General features: G+C 53.4%; 6 protein-coding genes across 6 annotated transcripts; 2 read left to right on the forward strand and 4 right to left on the reverse strand.

The window, feature by feature from the left end:
• Nucleotides 1–696: 696 nt before the first annotated feature.
• On the reverse strand, nucleotides 697–2,265 carry LY79DRAFT_593921 (uncharacterized protein; the record flags this gene model as incomplete). Its single annotated transcript, XM_060561623.1, has 1 exon — nucleotides 697–2,265. One exon carries the CDS (start codon nucleotides 2,263–2,265, stop codon nucleotides 697–699), a length of 1,569 nt encoding a protein of 522 aa, XP_060409059.1.
• A 262-nt stretch (nucleotides 2,266–2,527) lies between these two features.
• Nucleotides 2,528–3,192, reverse strand: LY79DRAFT_411494 (uncharacterized protein). The gene has a single exon (XM_060553101.1). It carries the CDS (start codon nucleotides 3,031–3,033, stop codon nucleotides 2,698–2,700), a length of 336 nt encoding a protein of 111 aa, XP_060409060.1. The 5' UTR covers nucleotides 3,034–3,192; the 3' UTR covers nucleotides 2,528–2,697.
• A 770-nt stretch (nucleotides 3,193–3,962) lies between these two features.
• LY79DRAFT_662789 (uncharacterized protein) lies at nucleotides 3,963–4,942 on the forward strand. The gene has a single exon (XM_060562825.1). The coding sequence runs from the start codon at nucleotides 4,310–4,312 to the stop codon at nucleotides 4,763–4,765; it is 456 nt and encodes a 151-aa protein (XP_060409061.1). The 5' UTR covers nucleotides 3,963–4,309; the 3' UTR covers nucleotides 4,766–4,942.
• Nucleotides 4,943–8,992: 4,050 nt separating this feature from the next.
• On the forward strand, nucleotides 8,993–9,520 carry LY79DRAFT_583653 (uncharacterized protein; the record flags this gene model as incomplete). The annotated part of the gene is made up of 1 exon (XM_060560343.1): nucleotides 8,993–9,520. The coding sequence occupies one exon, from the start codon at nucleotides 8,993–8,995 to the stop codon at nucleotides 9,518–9,520; it is 528 nt and encodes a 175-aa protein (XP_060409062.1).
• A 2,682-nt stretch (nucleotides 9,521–12,202) lies between these two features.
• LY79DRAFT_673629 (uncharacterized protein) lies at nucleotides 12,203–14,045 on the reverse strand (the record flags this gene model as incomplete). Its single annotated transcript, XM_060564201.1, has 2 exons — nucleotides 12,203–13,293; nucleotides 13,379–14,045. The coding sequence occupies 2 exons, from the start codon at nucleotides 14,043–14,045 to the stop codon at nucleotides 12,203–12,205; spliced, it is 1,758 nt and encodes a 585-aa protein (XP_060409063.1).
• A 1,573-nt stretch (nucleotides 14,046–15,618) lies between these two features.
• LY79DRAFT_583655 (uncharacterized protein) lies at nucleotides 15,619–17,143 on the reverse strand (the record flags this gene model as incomplete). The annotated part of the gene is made up of 3 exons (XM_060560344.1): nucleotides 15,619–15,857; nucleotides 16,325–16,553; nucleotides 17,048–17,143. The coding sequence occupies 3 exons, from the start codon at nucleotides 17,141–17,143 to the stop codon at nucleotides 15,619–15,621; spliced, it is 564 nt and encodes a 187-aa protein (XP_060409064.1).
• Nucleotides 17,144–18,631: the final 1,488 nt, after the last annotated feature.

Genomic DNA, 18,631 nt, shown 5'->3' on the forward strand with positions numbered 1-18,631 from the left:
TCAAACCTCGTGGTTGACTTCCGAAAAAAGGACATCCAACGTCCTGACCTTGACTCCATACGTCCCGGCCCTGTAGCTCACGGGTCTATGTACCGATTGCAAGATCCGTCCAAGCAATCCGTTTCTATGTGCAATGTCACGGTAGTAAAAAGGAAAATGAATAAAATATGAAGAAAAAAAGGGGGAAAAAAGAATGTGGCGTTTGCCTGAATGCTTTCAATAGCAAAGCCCCCCTATCGTTCTCAAACGCCCAAGCTCAGTGGGAGCTGTATGACAAATGTCGGTAACGTGGGTCGAATCGAAGAGGTTATTGATGATAATATAAGGATATATCGCGGTCAGCGGATTATAATTATGATGCTGTCCAGGGGCGTTGTCGTATTGTCCGTGATGATGGAATGCGGCGGCCCCGGGCATTACAAGCTGTCGCTGTCGGTGTTGCCGGGTTTGTCTTGCTGCTGACGCCTGGACCGAGACGGGAACCGTGCCATTTCGGCCGAAATCCGGCTTGTGTCAAAACAGGCCAGGGTTGGCCTGGGTGGACGAAACGTTAAGAGACGAACTGCAGATCGTGCCTTTCCCTCCTGTTCGACCCTTGCAAAGCCAGAATCATCAGACCGTTCGTATCATGAGGCGAGCAGTCGCGGAAACCAACTCTGCCTGTATCGTGTCGTCATGCTCGGTGGGGAGCCCGCTTCATGTAGAGGGGATCCAGACAAGCTCGATGACGCCGTCAATCTTGCTCATGGGCTCGCCATCTTCCTCAACCCAGCGCTCGTCGTCCTTTCTCCTTGTGTAGACCTGGAGCACTGATCCGTCCTCCTGCACGTGGGCCTCTTGGAGCTCCCAGGCGATCTTGCGGCCGGTCTTGTGCAGAGATCTGCGCTGGGGACCGAACATGTAGTCCAAGTTCCAGCCAATGTCATCGGGGGCGGGGGTGAAGGTTCGCTCCATCTGGTCGAGGTTAAAGTCGATGCCTTGCGGGTAGTGGGCAATGCTGAAGCCGTTGGCGATGATGAAATCGTCGGCGGTGATGAATCGTTGGTAGGAGCAGTCCTCGCCGCAAGCGTGGGCAACCTTTGAGGATTGGAAAGGCTTGGCGAAGTGCCAGCCACCGCCCTTGTAGTGGTGCAAGCTCAAGGGCTTGATGCCAGACTCGTAGAAGCCAGCCGGATCGCCGTACAAGTCGAGCTGCCACAGTTCCCACAAGTTGGTGAGGCGAACCTCGGTGTTTTCGTAGATGCACTTGCGGAGAAGAATATCGCCCTGAGGACCCCAGCCAGAATTGGCTTCCTTGACCTTCTGCTCCGTCTTGCATGACTCGTACAGCTGGTTGATGGCGGCTGCGAGAGGAACACTGAGGAAGACGCCGGCACCGCCGAAAGCCTGGGAGCCGTGACGGTGAATGGCATTGACGTCTTCGGAGAGGGTTCCGATGTAAAGGGGGTCCAGGTGGTCAAACGTGGCGAACTTGTCGATGAGACCGTGCATGCTGGGGAAGAAGGTGTCATCGTCGCAAGTGACGAGCCACTTTCTCGTCTTCCGCTCGGGATGGTTGTAGAGGTAGGGGACGAGAGTCAGGTAGCGGACGGCCATCTCCATGGTCGGGTCAGAGTGCGCCACGTCAACGTCGATACCGATCCTCTTGAGCCTATCGCTGGCATCCTTCAGCTCGGCGTCGGTGGCGTCGAGAAGCAGCAGTAGAAGCTTGCCGCCATTGGACTTGCCGTTGCTGTCGGTAAGCCAGTGAGACCACTCCTTGATGGGGCTCGTCTTGGGGTCATTGAACCGTTTGTAGGTGGTGGAGACGGCGAACATGAAGTCAGAAGCGTTCACTGTGGCGGGGTAGGGAGACTGGGTAACGGGAACTTCCAGAGGAGGGGCGCATTCCTCGGGAGCGTACGACTTGTTGATATCAACAGTCTTGAACTTCTGGGGGAGGAAGTCCTGTTCCAAAAGGGTGTAGCCCTTGCGCTGGATGGGCTTGCGGCTGAAGGTGACGTAGCGCTTGAAGTAGTGGATCTTGTCGGCGAGGCCATACTTTTCCTTGATTGTCTTGATGTGGTCGGTGTCGACCTCGCAGTTCATGACGTGAGTCGACGAGGGGGCGGGCTCGGCGGGAATCTTGTCGGAAAGAGACGAGGACCCATGGGACTTTACGGCATCCAAGGGCTGCTGGTGTGCAATGGACGACTTGACGCCGGCTCCCGTCTTCAAGATACGGCCGCGAACGTCGATGGCGTCGTTCCGAAGGGTCAGGGCCATGATGACCAAGATGACGACTGCAAAAAGCAGCATTCTGGCGAGTGGATTACGCATACTGCAGGCGGGATGCGAACCGGACAGCTTAGCTCCCATTGTCTGAAACAAAGCTTCAGGCTGTTTGGCGTCCAGCTTGACGGTTGTGAGTGGGGGTCGCTCTTGGAGAAATCGGGGGCGGAGGTTTAAAATACACGTAGTCGTCGATGAGAGGTCGCTGTTGAGAACTCGAGTGTGCCCTTTGGATGATGTACGAGCGGCGGCGACTTCAGGCGAGAGCTCGACGATACCAAAAGGTATGCTGGCTAGGAAAGGCGACGTTCTCAAGTGAAAGCCGGCATAGGGAAGAAGATAACAAAACACGAGTACTAAAGATAGCAGCTAGGAGTGCTTCTGAGCGAGTGACACGATCATAGGACCGGCAGGTGATCGGGAAAGCTATCGATGGGAATATCTGCCGCGAGAAAACCGAAAAAACAGACAGACGGGCGATCCAGATTGGTGACGTGAGCTGGAAAAACGGAAGAGAAGAAAAAGAGCTGGAGGGGAAGGGCGGGAGGAGAGGTAAAAGAGGTCTGGAAGAAGGAAAAGAGGACCCGCTGGAGCAAGGCGTACGAATAGTGTGCGCACGCTTCTGAACGGGAGGCTAGGGTAATTAGGAGAGACGGGTCCCAGATGATAGATGGCAAGGTCTGGACCACTGTATGCGCAAGACGGTGTGGGCGAGAGAAAGACATAGATAAACGACCTACCTAGGCAGAGGAGTCTCTCCATACGGCGAAGAGTGACAGACTGGGGGGGGAGGATAACTACGGGGGTGGGACGAGAGGATCAAGGGCAAGGGAGAGGGGGGAGGGGTGTGAGATTGGAATGGGATACTACATCGCACATCTTACACACGGGTATGGAGCATAGCAGTAGACAGGAAGAGCAAGGGGGGGGTGCGATGGGACATGAGGGAATGGCACACAGGCATGGAAACGGGAGTGGGATGACAGGCACGGGATAAAAATAAAAATAGGGACGGACAGGAAGAGACAGACAGGATTGTTTGAGCAAGCAAAAACAAGAAGTCGCTCCTCCCTCTGCTAGCTACACTAGGTACACTAGTTGGTCTCTCTGTGTCTCGCATTGCTTCCTCACATATCCGTACATAGGTAGTGTACGTGGTAGTGTGCACAACCAGCGCAGGGATAGGTGAGGGGGGCTACGAGCTGGGAAGCGAGAGACAGAGAGTGGCCGAAAAAGAGAGACTGGCCGGGAAGCAAAGCAACGAGTCGATACGGGGACGCCGGTGGCATGAAGGATTGGATAATTGATTGGGTCTGGCCGCCCAGGGGAAGGAGACGTACCTGTAGAAAGAGAATGGGAGGGGCGGGCGCCTGCCATGTTGAAGAAGATGACTGCCATTCGTGGCTGGGATTGGCGCACTAGGTAGCTGCACTTTGAAAAACAGTACGGACGGTACAGTACAGTTAGGTAGGAGAATATTCATCGGTTCGGATACACAAGGAAGGGGCCAGACAGAGGAGAGGAGCTCTGTATCCGTACCCGTACACCTGCGCAGTATACAGGGGATGATTGACGTGCGTGGGAGGTCCAGTTCAGGTCCTTTCTCAAATGGGAAAGAACCCCGCCACGTCTCGGAGGGGCGATGGTGTACCGTATCATGTATCCGCACCGTGCAGATAACCTGCAGCACTGCCCTCCGTGCCCTCCCAAAAGCACGTTTCCTACCAGCTTTCTACTGCCTAACCTAAGGCTTATCTTGTCGTCAGTGTCATCGGCCACAGCGGCCCGCACCACCGGTCGTCGCCAACGACAACGACGACACCGACGACACCGACGACGCTGGCGCAACCGTCCGTCAGAGGTTGACAAAGCCACAGCGGAAGCCAAGTGGGAGACGAAAAAAAGACGAACAACTCGATAAGAGACAGGATGCAGTGGGAAGCTACAGCACAGAGAGAGCACGACCGAACTCTGAGAGAAGCGCTAAGCTAAGCAGAGAGAGAGGCAGGGGAGCCTGGGACAGAACCTTGGCGCCGAAATGGGACCTGCAGGCTGCGTCGTGCATGGGAATATACAGCCGAGTTGGAGGTTGACAAAGTGGGACGAATCAACTGTCGACTTTCCCCCCCGTGATCCGTCCGTCGCGCACTGTGCTCCCTACTCTGTCGTACACAGGAGCGTTCGTTGTCTGTCCGTCACTTACGACTTGTCTCGTGCTGGTCGTGTTTGGCGCACACGCGGCAACATGGAACATGCAGCGACGACGACGGTAGCAAGCAGCCGGGAGCTTGGTCTGGTGCCGGTGGAGATGCCCATGCGGACATCGGGTACGCTCATCTTTTATGGCTTCTTCAGCTCGACGTCTGTTCTTGGCCCGTTTGCATCCCATCTTTGTCGCGCGTCCGATACCCAATCTCGAGCGTCGAGGGAACCGGAACTGGATGGAAGAGAGGTGTGCCCTGGCGCGTGTGGCACTGTGAGAAGAGGGGCCTAGATACCAACGAAGCGCATAGGTAGACGCTAGGTAGGTACTGCCCTACTCGCCGACCTCGTCCGAAATCTTGGACGCTGTACGGAAGACGCCGTTACGGCACAGTGACGGCAAGAGCCTAGCAACTCCCCATCTGCCTCACGAATACTCGTCCGCTGCAGGCTGGTTCCTCGAATTGCCGTGTCGATGGTGATTACGAGCTTGCTTGTTGACCTGGGACGAGCGACGATGCTATCGTCCCAATGTGAGAAAACACGAAGAAGACAAAAAAAAAAAAAAAAAAAAAAAGGAGGGGGAAGAAGAAAAACAGGCGGCCTAGTGGACAGACAACAATGCCGACGTCGGGGATTCTCCTCGTCTTGCCAACGCTGACGCCTAAACGTATACACGCCGCTGTTTATCTGTGCGTGCGTACGCGAGACACCGAGCGATCTGCTCTTTCACTGACATTCCCGCCGAGACGGCGCTGGTAACGGCGTCTGTTACCGACTTGCATCCCAAGTCCGGCGCTCGTGATGGGAACCAGCGTTGGATGGGCGCCAAGTAGCGTCCTCCAGAGCCACCGACCGGGCTGCAGTCGAACCAAGCTAGTGCTGAACTTGCTTGCGTGCGCGAGATAGCATGGATGGGCTGGCTAAGATTCGCTCTCGAGCCCTTCCCTTCGGGAGTGGGCGTGTCGGGTCGTGGCTGTGATCGGTATCTCAGTCCATCTGGGTAGGTAATGAATGGGTGGTAAGACCCCACCCCACATAACAGGCCACCCCCCTTAACAGGCCACATTAAATTTGCCTTATTTTTCGTATATAGTTACACATTATTAACTACTATAGGTAGCCTATACTAAATAGAAAATTAGTTACACTATAAAGTGACCTTTATCTCTGCTGCTGCTTTTGCTGCCTTTGCCTCTATTAGTGCTTTTTTAGCCTCTTTAACTACCTTTCTTGCTGCCTTTTTTACTGCCTCTATAATAGCCTCCTTTTTTACCCTCTCTTTTACTATAATAATAGACTTTATAGTAGTAAATTAAGTATTTAGATCTAGGGTAACCTTGCCCTTCTTTTGCTTCTAGGTATAAAGGAGTTAAGCCTTAAGGGACTATATCCTCTTGCTGTTCTCTACTAATATAGTATTTATATTATTTAGCCTTTTGCCTACCTTTATAAACAGGAGCCTCTAAGTATTATAATCCTATTCCTTATCCCTCTCTTAAGGGTCCTATAGACTCTAGTACTTCCTTAAGTCTTTTAACCTTTAAAAGGTCTAGACAGTAAACTATTAGGGTATACTAGGCTTAGCTAGGAATCTAGGGTTTTAACTAGGTGCCTTTAGTATATTAGTATTAAAAGTAAAGTTAATAAACTTACTAAGCAGAGGCTTTACTATATTAATAAGCTATAGCCTTATTACTATTTAGCCTACCTTTATATTCTTAGATATAAAGGCTTCTATAGATGCCTTAAAGTAATAGTAAAAGAAGTTCTACTTCTTAATAAGAGTAGTATAAAGGTTAGCTAATACAAAGGTAGCCTCTCTTTTATATATTTACTTTAAAAAAAAAAATACTACTATATTAAGAGGTTAAGTAATATAGCTAGTATATAGTAGTAAGTAAAGTAAGTAAATCTTTTACTAAAAGTATTCTTATATAAAGTTATCTAATATATAGCTTTTATAGCTATCTATAATAAGGAAAGTCTTAGATTTAAGCCTTTTAGCCTTAGCTACTATTACTAAGATAAAGATAGTCTTTAGCTAGTTAAAGCTAATCTTATTAAAAGTCTAGTTATTCTTTAATAATATAAATTACTAATAAGTAAAGGATTTAAGTTTAAGAAAAAACTACTACTACTATACTATAACTTCTTTAAAGATAACTAAGGGAGGTAGTCTTTTACTATTAGTAAAGATATACTTAAGAATAGTTAACTAAGTATAGCCTTTAGAAACTTAAATATATATAGATTATTTACTAGACTTACCTAGTACTAAAGACTACTAAGCCTCCCTTTTAGTAATCCTAGTCTTATCTATATTTTATTTAAGGTATTAAGAAATATCCTTAATAATAGGTAATATAAGTAAGTAAAAGAGCTCTTTAATCTTCTCCTTAGTAATATACTTTATCCTCTTAAAGCTAATCTTTTTAGCCCTTAGAGTACTTATAGATAGGTTTCTTTTTTAGAATCTATTTAGCTATTTTTTACCTAATAGCTAGTTATCTTCTTTAGCCTTAAGGATCTATTAGGCTATCTCTTTAACCTATAAATAACTTAGTATAAATCTAAGGGCTTCTTAGGCTAATACCTAGTTAGTAAGGCGTTTTTTTTATATAGTACTAAGCCTCTAATAGTCTACTTTAGCCTCTTGCTATAATATAGTACTATTAAGGCGCTACTATAGTATAGCCCTTAGTATACCCTAGCGCCTAGCTGCTTTACAGTGGCTACTACCTTTAAGGACTTTATTAATTGCTTACTATAACGCTTTAGGGGTATAACTAGGTATAATAATATATTTAGTATTTTTAAAAGAATTATTTGGATTTTTAGTTGTTGGGATATTTTGCTTTGAAAAGGTTAGTTATTTCCTGGCAGTGTAAAGTGAGGGGTAAATTGGCAATGTTGATACGTGGCCCGTTAAGGGGGGTGGCCCGTTATGTGGGGTGGGGTCTTAAATTACAGAATAATGTGGCAATGCATTGAATTCGACCTCGACGAGATGCAATGAATGGGGACGAGGAAATGACGAATGAATCCGTATCAATTAGGGAATTAGGGCCCACAACCAGGTGACCCATGTCGTCTTATTGGCCCACAGACCACCAGATCCCAATCGCACATCTCGTGGCGCTGCGATTGGAAGGTGAGAATGCCAAGTCTTCTCGGTGAAAAATAAGAATCACAAACAGGTAGGCTAGCTAGCCTGGTAGCCAAAGCCCATTGGTGCGGGCGGCTCCTGCTTCTCGTTCTCAGGGGCTTCCTTCCTTCCTTCCTTCCCTCCTTCTCTCCCTTTCCACCCTTCCCTTGCCTCTCTCTCTCTCTCTCTATCCACACCCCCTCCCCTTTCCCCCTTCCCCTTCCCTTTTCCCACCCTCTATCCGTACATAGTATCCGTAGAGCAGGTAGGTATTTGCACTCGCACTGAAAACTTGCCAGATTGGCCAAATACAGTACTATGTCAAAAGTCTGGCCACACCAATAAGGGTCACATGATGCTTGCCTCACATAAACCAGGGCTAAACAGTACGATTATTATGATAATGTTGTGTAAATCCCTTATGAATATGGGTCGCACGGTGGGATCCTAGCTGCTTGATTGGTCGCCTTTACACGTGTGGCCAGACTTTTGACCTAGTACTGTACACCCACCACACACGCACACACCAAACGACTCGACAAAACCAGGATGCCAAGATTAGGGTGCAGGTCAAGCGACCTAGAATCTACCTTCCGACCCGCCGAGATTACTGGCTCCCATCAAGTATCGCTCCCGTATCCGCAAACCGCACTGCAATCTCATCCATTGCTTGACGCCATCCTCCTTTCCCATGTGCCGAGCGAGGTCCAATCTTAATATTCCCATGGCAAACCGTCGTCGCATTTCATCAATTTGCGGCCTCACACCCGATTCGCCTCCACCCCTCTCCGTTTGCTTTCATATCGAAACGCGACTCCAAATATCAACTACCACTGTTTTCTGCACACTGCAGCGCTCTCTCTCTTTGCCCGCAGAAGAGTACCCCTGGCCCATATAGCGAGCACCGCTGATCGTATAGCCGATTCGTCTCGAGGTCTCCAAGCTACTGGTTCCGGCATCTGCCAACGGCAAGCAGGGACAAGGAGAAATCATCTCCCTCAACCTCGTGGGGTCTGAGTCGCCTCTGCCACTGCCGGCCATCTATCCCCCGGTTCAATGTGTTTGTGCCAGTCCCATCAGATAGGGCATCGGCTGAATGATGCACGAAACGCTCTTCAAAGCCCAAAGGGCCTTCCGACAGGCCAAGTCGCCGCGCCCTGCCGCATGCCATGACTCTAGTGCCAGTCTGCTTCGCCATCGTCAACTGGGTCAGAATGGAGGCACTGCACTGCACTGCACTGCACTGCACTAAAGCGTCGTCATCACGAGCTCTTGGGCTACAGGGAATACATTTAGTAGCCGCCCTACACAGGCAGAGCCTTCTTCTGGTGCCACCGTTTCTGCCGCCGCCTCTGAAGAAGCACTACCCGAATGAAACATTACGACACAAAAGCTGCTATTTTTTCGCTGCACCGAAGGGAAAACTGGGTCGCCTTACGCGTCGTCTCGTCCGTCCGTCCCGTCTTGGTGATGCCGTTCACCAGTGCCTCCCCCACAAGGGTGGCCAAACACCTGCGTAACGTACATAGTACATCGTACGTCGCCAACTGCACCACCGCCAGCTTCAACCAGCCCAGCTACGGCACTCCGTTTCCGGTCTCCAACACCACGGCCACCAGTTCACGACTGCCATCTCCACTTCGTTCAGAAGGTCACTGGGCGATCTCCCCTACCCTCCCTGGGACCCTGGGAGGTCAACAAGGCTCGGATTTTCAGCCATGTATCCGTACGGTCCTTGGGCTCCTTCGGCCAACCCCATCCTCTCCGTCCACAACGGCTACTGAGCGCTTCGCTGGTGATATGTCATTTGTGGCTAACCCTGGCGGCGACACGGATCCTGGATTTGTGCCCACCCACACCGGCTACCAATCACCCCGCCGGTCTGAGCATCCCGGTTAACCCAGCTGACAGCGACTCTTCCGATTCAAGGGCTTGCCAGCATTGTTAGATTTCTTTTCCCCTTATGGGCCAAGCAAGACGCGGATCCTGCTGCACACCGCAGCCGATCAGCATTTCTCTGACGGCAGTTAGTGACCTTTTGCTATCCGTGATGAAGGACACCCTGCCCCGAACTATAGCGGGTGCTTAGAACGGCTGTTGGCCCTGCACAATAGACTTTCGGGTTGCCATTCCGCATTCCGCCTGAAATACAGCCAGCCGTCCCGCCTATGAGATGAACATAATGCACAGGGAGACGGGATGCTCCGAGTCGGGAAAAGTCAATCGTGCTGGCCGTGACCCGATCAGTCACTATAAAAACCTTGATTTAGCAAATGAGCTTAATCGTCTTGAGCACGAAGGAATGACTGTAATTGATAAGATGACGGCTGCACTAGCGAACTGGTCACACTGCGTGCGAATCTGTGCAGCGGACACAGAGTTCTCCACTGACGTACATATACAAGGCCAAGGCGGTCCCTCTTCTATCCCAAGAACGAAATGTCTTGGCTGGCTGGGGATAGACGGTCGATCGGCCTATCCATCTGCCCACTCTCATAGGCATTTCTAGCACGATTTGCGGGCCGGTCTCCATTTGACGACGGCGACGACTACTGCGTGCGACGACGCGGGCCAGAGACAAGCTCCAACAACCGTTTCCTTGGCGTGGGGATGTCAGGGTGGGTGAGGAGCTGGAGGTTGGAGAGAGGCGAAATTAATGGGGGGGACAGCCCTGAGCCGCCGGCAAAAGGCCGAAGCAAGGAACACCGAGATTCCTGGCTTGCAGAAAGGCAATACGCATCTCGAGGCGTCTCATAGCCGTGGAGTCGATGACGTCCCCCCAAACCCTGCGCGCCCCGAATCCAGTTTTCAGGTTCCCTCCACCAAGCTCACCTCATCACGGCTCCAACTGGAATTATCCTCAGCTTCTCTGGGGATTCCGATCCACCGACGCACAGCTCTGTGTCTTCTGGCCCTACACCAGGTGTGCCTTACTGTGTCATGGCGTGCGGTGTGTTCGATCCGGACGAGAGAGAGTGTCGTCAGAAATGCAACATACCCGCCTCCTTGGAATGCTAGAAGTGCGTCCAAGATTCCACTGCCGGCGGAGGCCAAGCTTCATGGGCTGAGCGAACAGAGGAGCCAGCCTTGTCGTCTCTTCATCGTCGTTCTTTTTTTAGTATCCAAGACAATCACAATCCATCCACACGGCCAACGTCGTCCAAATTGTGCCCCCCCCCCCCCCCCCCCCCCTGCGGATCGTCAATTGAAACCGTTTCGAAGCTCTCTCGATGATCGGCTCGTCTTGCTGCTTACCACAGTAAACCACGCCATACATACACTATGACGCAGATTTCCCCTGCTGCGTCTCCTGCCAACACTGGACGGCGGGCCCCGGTTTGGGTTTCTTTTTGCATTCACCTTTGAGTGTGTCCGTCTTCGTGCTGGACCTGACGGCAGACGGCAGCCTCGGGCGGCCTGCCTTGCCGGTTTGATCAACCGCCGCCTGGATGACAAGCCATTTTGCTGTTAGGCAGACTTGAGCGTCGGTGTCTGTATGTGTACGGTAATGTTCGACTACACGGGCGTCCCTTTGGACGGGCGGACGTCGAACCTCCGGCCGCGGGCAAACATCGCGGTCTGGCGGGTGTGCTGACTGGTTTGTTCCCTCGTTTACACCCGGCACTAGGCATGTGCTGCATGATCTCTCGTGCCGGCTGTAACGGTCGGAGAAGGGTGCCCTAAAAACCAATCATTCCTTTTTTTTAATCCTTCTTTCGTTCTTGTCCAGTCAGTCCCCTCTTCGCTAACCCCCTCCCCCATCACATACATCGCGGGACGGCTTGGCGGGGGGTCGTTGAAACATGACAGTCTAGCGCGAACCACGCGGCCAACCAGACATATACATATAATATCCATGAAGCACGCTTGTAACAACGGCGCAGCATATGAGATCAAGCCATTTGAGCTATCCGAGTTTGCCACCCATAAGGATTTTGGGGTCGACCGGCGATTGCCATTGTCCCTCCCTGTCTTAGGGACTGACGTGGAAGGCCATCTTCTGTCCCCCTTTCAAGCATGCTCGCTGCCAACCTCGACAATGGACGATTGGCGGACTTACCTGCCTCTGCATGGTCGGGCGCACAAGGGTAGATACCACAAAAACGTCGAACTCTGTGGCTGTCTAGGTATTATGTTCCACCTGTAGGCTGCCGCATTGGAAGGGAGCGTTTCTTCCGTGCACCAAACGCATCTCACATCGTACCACGTTGGGGGCGGTTGTCGAAGCTGTCAGGGCGTATCATCTCGGCCTCCTACATGTTTCCATGCCGTCTTCGGGGGGACTGTGCCACCGTACCGCACATTTCGGCCGCCGGCTCGTGGGGGCGGGGGGTGTGGGTGACAAGCTGCGGGAGAGCGCCGGGCCTACCCGGGCTGTGTGTAGATACCATCGCACACATATGCAAACCCACATCGATCTGATTGCACAAGACCATTTGTTGACGGGGATTTCATTTGACGTATCAACAGGCTAACTTGTAAAATACTACAACGCTTAGGGGACATGTTCCAGTCTACATAACTTCCATGCCCAAGTCACTCTTACCCTTCCTTGTCCATCACCACCCCCCCCTCCGCCATCTACTGGTATTGAGTTTTGTGGTCGCCCACGTCTGGGCGCGCCACGCCGTCCTCGACGTAACCGGGGAGCTGCTCTTCGCGATTCAGAGCGCTCGAGGCGGTGGGACCCTGGCCGGGTGGGTGTGACCCCAAGGGGCCGCCGCCCTCCGAGTGGGTGTATTGAGGCTGGCCATAGGCCGGGATGCCGGTTCCCTCGGGTCTGCCTCCGCCGTACTGTTGCTGCTGTTGAGGGATAGAACCCTGAGGAGGGGCCTGGCCGGGCGTCGCCTGGGGGAGGTGGACCTCTGGAAGGGGCTTCTGCTGCTCGGCGGTGCGGAGGGCGTCGAAGAGGGCCTGCGCGCCCATGGGCCACATGCCGGCGGGGCCCTGGGGGGGGACCTGGCCCTTGATGATCTGGTCGACGGTGACCTTTTGGCCGTAAAAGGCGGCGTTGGCGTCCTTCCTCTCGGTGACGACGGTGCCGTCGACCTGGATGCCGGCGTAGAAGCCGCGGGACTTGACGTAGGAGAAGACGGGCTTGATGGAGGAGCTGCTGCTCCTGCGCTTCTGTTTCTCGCCGGGCCTCAGCTTGCCGTCGTCGTCGGCGGCGGCGGCGGAGGGCTTCGCGTCCGCCTGCTCGGCGGCGTCCGCCGTCTTCTTGTCCTCGGCGTGCTTCCCGCCGAACGAGGCGCCGACGTCCAGCACGCCGCCGGCGCCGTACGGGCCGGCGACGACGGCGACGTCGGGGCCGAGGGAGACGCGGGTGCCGGTGAAGGCGTTGAGGGCGTCGCGGCTGTTGATGACGCAGACGCAGTCGTAGATGTCGATGCCGATCATGAAGCCGGCGCCGAGGGCGTGAACCTGGATGCCCGAGGGCGGGCTCCAGGAGCCGTCGGGGAGGCGGGAGACGAGCACGCCGGAGCCGGTGGCGCCGGAGAAGTTGAAGCCGGCGCGGGCGGTGGTGAAGATGGCGAGGCCGACGGCCTTGTTGATGACCTTGGAGGGGATCTTGACGATGGCCTTGTGCTCCTTGCGGGCCTTGTCCTTGGTTGCCGTCGGCGACGTCGTCGTGGACTGCGCCTGCGCGGGCACGTCGGATGTGATTCCCTCCTCTGCGATGACCAAGTCAGCTACTGGCAAAAAACATAGGTAACGGGGGGGGGGGGGGGGGGGGTTGGGGAAGAAGGGCGGACATACTGCAGAAGCTCCTGAGGATCTTGGCGGCCTTCTCGCACTCCTTGTCCATGGTGGTGGGCAGGAAGCTCTGGGAGCCCATCTTGTTGGCCAGCGCGTTGATGGGGACGGCGGCCTTCATGCCAATCTGGGAGAGGCGCTCGCCCCAGCCCTTCTTCTCCTTGTGGGGGTCGGCGATGTAAGCCGCGTGGGCCGCCGCGGGGTCCGTGTAGGGGCCGCTTTGGGTGTGGGCCGGTGCGGCGCTGCCGGGAGGGCCGTCGAAGTGTGCGGCGTAGTGGTGGCCGGCGCCGTGGTCGGCGGGGTTGTAGCCGGGAGCGGCGGCGGCGGCGGCGGCGGCATCGGCGTGCTGCTGGCCGGTAGCATATTGGGCGAGCGGGGTTTGAGAGTGCTGCTGTGGTTGGGGAGCGTGTGTGAACTGCGGCTGGTTCGCGGGCGGCGGGCCGGGCGGCGGAGGGGGGAAGTACTGAGGCTGGCCCTGGCCGACGTGGTCGCCAGGAAGCTCGCTCTTCTGGTCGGGGTTGTACTGCGTCGCGCCCGAGGTGTATTGAGGCGGCTGCTGCTGCTGCTGCTGCTGTTGCTGCTGCTGGTGATGGGAATCGTCGGCGATAGATTGGGGGTAGAGCTGCTGCTCCGGCTGGATGGGAGGCTTCTCGGGGTTTGTGCCTGACATTGTAACAGGAGAGATGAAGCTGTGTCGACTGAGTCGGTGCGCCGGGAAAATGTATATCCAAGTGGGAAACTGTAGATCCAGATGGCAAAATGTATATCCAAATGGGAAACTGTGAAACCGGCGACGCCGATGGCTTTGGGTATCTTGAGAATGTATGGCGATTTACAAAGTGCTGTCTATCGGTGTCTCCGATGCTGGAGCGAAGGCGAGGCGGGTTTAAAGTTGGACGTCAAGTGGTTTCAAGTTGGGCGTTTTTTGGAGAAAGCTGATGCGGAGGCATTTTGTGTAGAGCGCTCGTGGCGCAGCACGGAGCGACGTCAACGCGGGATTTCGCAGCTCGACAGGGTTTGGTTGGGCGGCAACTAACTCTGCCATCGACGCCGGTGTGGCTCGGCGGGAGAGTGAGTTATGTAATTCAGTTGCCGCACATGTAAGTTGAACTCGGCCTTCGCGTGTTTACAGGAATCGCGAAGCCCAATATACATGATATCTGGAAAGATATAAAGACGTGCGCTCCCCAGGAAAGCTGGCCAGTCCGAGTTTGCTTTGTCATTCGTCGCCATCGTCCTCTGTATTCTATTCCGTACGGCCTAACCGGTGAATCATCTTACTTATTGACTATTGCAGCACCACCATATACTTACCAAAGGTAGGAAAGTTATCCACCACGCTACTAGCAGCAGCAACGACAACGGCAGCCGAAGACGCTCCGCCAGCTCAGAGGAGCCAGCCTACTGTGGGAATAATCTACCATACCTGTCTAGTATAGGCCTAGGTAGCGAGCGTGTCTACCTTGCCGTACACCGAGCATCGTAAGTTTGCTTCCAAGTAAACAGAGAGAGAGAGGGGCAGAAGAGGCCTCAGGTGAGGGGCACCACGAACGTCATGATGTGGCTGACGTGCGGGGTCTTTTGGAGACATGGCGGGGCGAGTGCGGCATTCGTACGTGGCTGAGTGAATGTGGCGGCTGGGTAGGTGTGGCGAAGCCGGTGTTGTGCGGTGTGGCTTGGCTCGGCTCGGCTTGCCTGCCTGCGCAGGAGGAGGGACGAAACCCCCTCCAGTTCTTTCCCTCTCCTTGTCGTCATCTCCCCGGTCATTTCGTCACAGCGCATACTGTTCCGGCTTCTCCCTGTTCTAACCTCATTCTGACCGGACAGCATTGTCTACTTCTTCTTCTTCTTCTTCTTTTCCTCTTTGGGGAGGGAAGGAGAGGAAGGGGGGCTCCTTGTTGAGTGCCTGTACTTGGTCAGGTTTGTTTGATGCCATGGGTAGCCTGTTTCGTTTCGCCCACGAGTCATTCAAACTCTATCTTATACGCCATTGCCGAACGGCGAATCTTCTGCATCGAGTGGGAGTCGGACAAACGGAGCATAGCACGACGGTGACATTCTTCCTAGTCGGGGGACCAGCGAAGGAGAGCGGATCGACCAAATATACCCAAGCACCTATCTATACTGAACAGACCTCATGGCGCCAGAGAGGCAGATGGGCAATGGTCGACTTTGGGATTTGGTGATTGCACAGCAAAGTCGGCCTGGGAGTCGACCACGGAAATCGATCATCGAGGCTTGCACTATAGGCTTCCGGGTTCCCGTTGCTGCGGCCAGGAAAACTGCACGTTAAATTCGACCGACAATTGAAAAAGGCTGCCGAGGACGGTCGAGGACGGTCGAACACAGTTGACGATGGTCGAAAACAGTTGAAGACGGTCGAAATACAGTTCAAGAACGGCGTCGAATACGGTCGAATACTGTCGAATACGGTTGAAGCTGTCGAAGTAAGAGATTAACGAGCAGCATGAGGTATCGAAACCTGTTTTGCACAGCAAGGTCGAGCTAGGGGATCGAACACTGACATGGATCCCCAGGCTTCCTACACCATGGGCTTTTGGGTTCTCCGTTGCTGCAGCCGCTGAAAACCGCATGTCAAATCCCACCAATAGCCGAATCAGGGTTGCCGAAGATGGTCGGAAACGGCGTGGTATGAAATTAACGAGCCGTATGAGATGTCGAAACCTGTTTTCCTGCCCGAACTGTCACCAATTTATCTGGGGTATCTGGGGTATCGTCCCTTGAATCGTCGGGTGTTTCCGTGACCCTGAGAGAAACAGGGTGAGAGCCGATAAACTAAACCGATTGATTGGTCAACACACCTTCCCCCGTCGAGTCGGAGTCACTCTGTGGCGTTCTCCTCTCCAACAAGTGTCCGGCGGTCTTTTGTGCGACATCGAGGAAGGGAACCGAAGGACGGACCCCTTAGCGATTTTGCAAAGGACGGACCCCGCCAAGGTGTCATATCGGGATCTCTCTTCTCGGCGGACATTCTAGTCATTTTCGATTCCTCCCGACCGTCCAAGTTGGGGTCAAACCAAGAAAATAAGCTTCCCGGGTGATTCACTCCTCTGGGACGCACCGTGACAGCGCAAATTTCGATACATTTCCCAGTCGTTATCGACCCCTGTCTTTCTGGACTGTAAGTAACCAGATTATGCAAACCCATCAGACAAGCCTAACGGCATGGGAACACAGGACCTTTCTCACTGTTAGATGTGTACTTTTACACATGTTGAAAGTTGTTGAGCAGTGATATTGCAAGCTCGAGTGAGGTGCCTCTTGAGAAAGCGGCCGGATTTTCTGTGGAACCCGCGACGCACCGCGCCAGTCTGTGGTGTGGTGTCCGATGTCCGGTCATGCCACGACCGCCGACACCGTCGCACCGGATTAAGCAGCACTGCAGCAGTTCGTCTGGCTCTTTCGCAAAGTTGGCCCATCATCAAAGACCATGATGCTTGGAAACGAAATTTGATACAAACACATACATAACACGCGCACGTTTCAACCGAGACGGTGTGAGCAGTGATCCCGTCCCTGTTCCAATTAAGCTTTCTGTCTTCTTCTGGGCGGGGACGATCCCTCCTGGCCAAGTCCGTTCACCAACGTCTATGTGTGAGGTACCCTCCTGTGTACAGGTTGGTACAAGGCGGTTCTCGCACAGGTACATACCTGATGAGGAGCCGACCCTGAAGTTACATGAACTGACCAACGGACGGGTTCGGCCAAGTCCCTTAAAACCTTATTCGAGCAGAGCACGGTAATCATCTCATGAGTTGCAACACCTTGATTGCATTCCGCCTGCGACCCAAGCGATTACGCTCTTAAGAGAGGATGCACTTTGCGCTATGCGCGAGTCTTGCTTGCATGTGCAATTGTCGGTGCACTTTGGCAAGGGGCGAAAAAGGTGCTTTGACCTCATATTTCTCTAAGGTATGTACGTGCACAATACCGTCCGGCTCACGGCTACATCTATCCGTATCTATCCACACACACACACACACACACACACACACACACACACACACACACACACACTTGCTGTGATGACATAGGGTGATCCGAGGTCTGCCACCAATGCAAAACGAAGGCTGACAAGAGAGGCACGGCGCGCGAGGCCGCGTGCCAGTCAGTCCCTCAACCGGAGCTCCGGTGGGTGGAGCGATTAGATACGGTCCCCAAACCCGGCCACCCACAGCCATGTAGCCTACACTTGTTGCTGAGGTGAGGTCATCAACGCCAAACGAAGGGGGTGGGCCATTAGAAACACGACCTTGGCCTCTCACCCCAGTCAACAGCCCCCCTTTTGCCGGCCGGATATCCGGCCGGTGAAGCTGTCAGACAGGCAGCCAGATACTATCAAACAATAACCAATTAATTTATCGCCCGGCCACATGCCGGCGCTATTCCTGATGTCAGAACAGAATCTTGACCCAAAACAATGACTTGACAAGCGGCTTACCTCCGACCCCATTCGTCTCAGTCCCCTCGATAGGAGCTCGAGTCGGTCATCAACGCAAAACGAGATTGGTGACAAGAGACCTGGCGTTGGTCTGTCAGTCCCGGTTGGATCTCCGGCCGGGCGTTCGGTCGTCAACGCAAAACAAAACAAAACAGGGCGTCAGAAAACACACAGTACCCTCCCGCCCTAGTCCCCCCCCAGGTCGGAGCTCCGGCGGACCAGGCCACGGACAAAGAGACAATCGCTCCAAATCCATTGGCCCACATTGGCGCTCAGCTTCCCGTCCCTGCGCAAACGCCGCTAAGCAAGTGTCGGGCGTCGAGGGAAGACGCCAAAAGGGAACCGAGTCAGAAGCCTTGAACATGCAAGCGCAAGATGATTAGAGCAGAACTTGTTGATGGTGGTTGATTGCTGCTGCCGCTGACTCCCTTGGCTGGGTAGGTAACCATCCGTACTACTCACCCTTTTCTCCGGATGGATGCCAACACAGCTCTGTTCCTTCGACATTCTTCTCTTCTGTGCGCCGTCTTTCCTTGCTTTCTGCTTTCTATTTATCCCACGCCCCTCCCCCACGTAACCGAATGTGTATAAGTCGGTCCCGAACCATCATTCATCTCCTTGCATCAAGCTCCCGAACAACTCAAAGCTCGCTTTCATTGCTATTCCATCCATACCCGAGAGATGTAGAGAGACTTGGGTTGATTCTACCACACCGTTTCAACACACACATACACGCACACTGTTTCAACACACACATACACGCACACATAGACATAGACGTACACGTACACATA

Source organism: Colletotrichum navitas (assembly GCF_030913465.1).
Source record: "Colletotrichum navitas strain CBS 125086 chromosome Unknown LY79scaffold_92, whole genome shotgun sequence".
NCBI lineage: Eukaryota > Fungi > Ascomycota > Sordariomycetes > Glomerellales > Glomerellaceae > Colletotrichum > Colletotrichum navitas.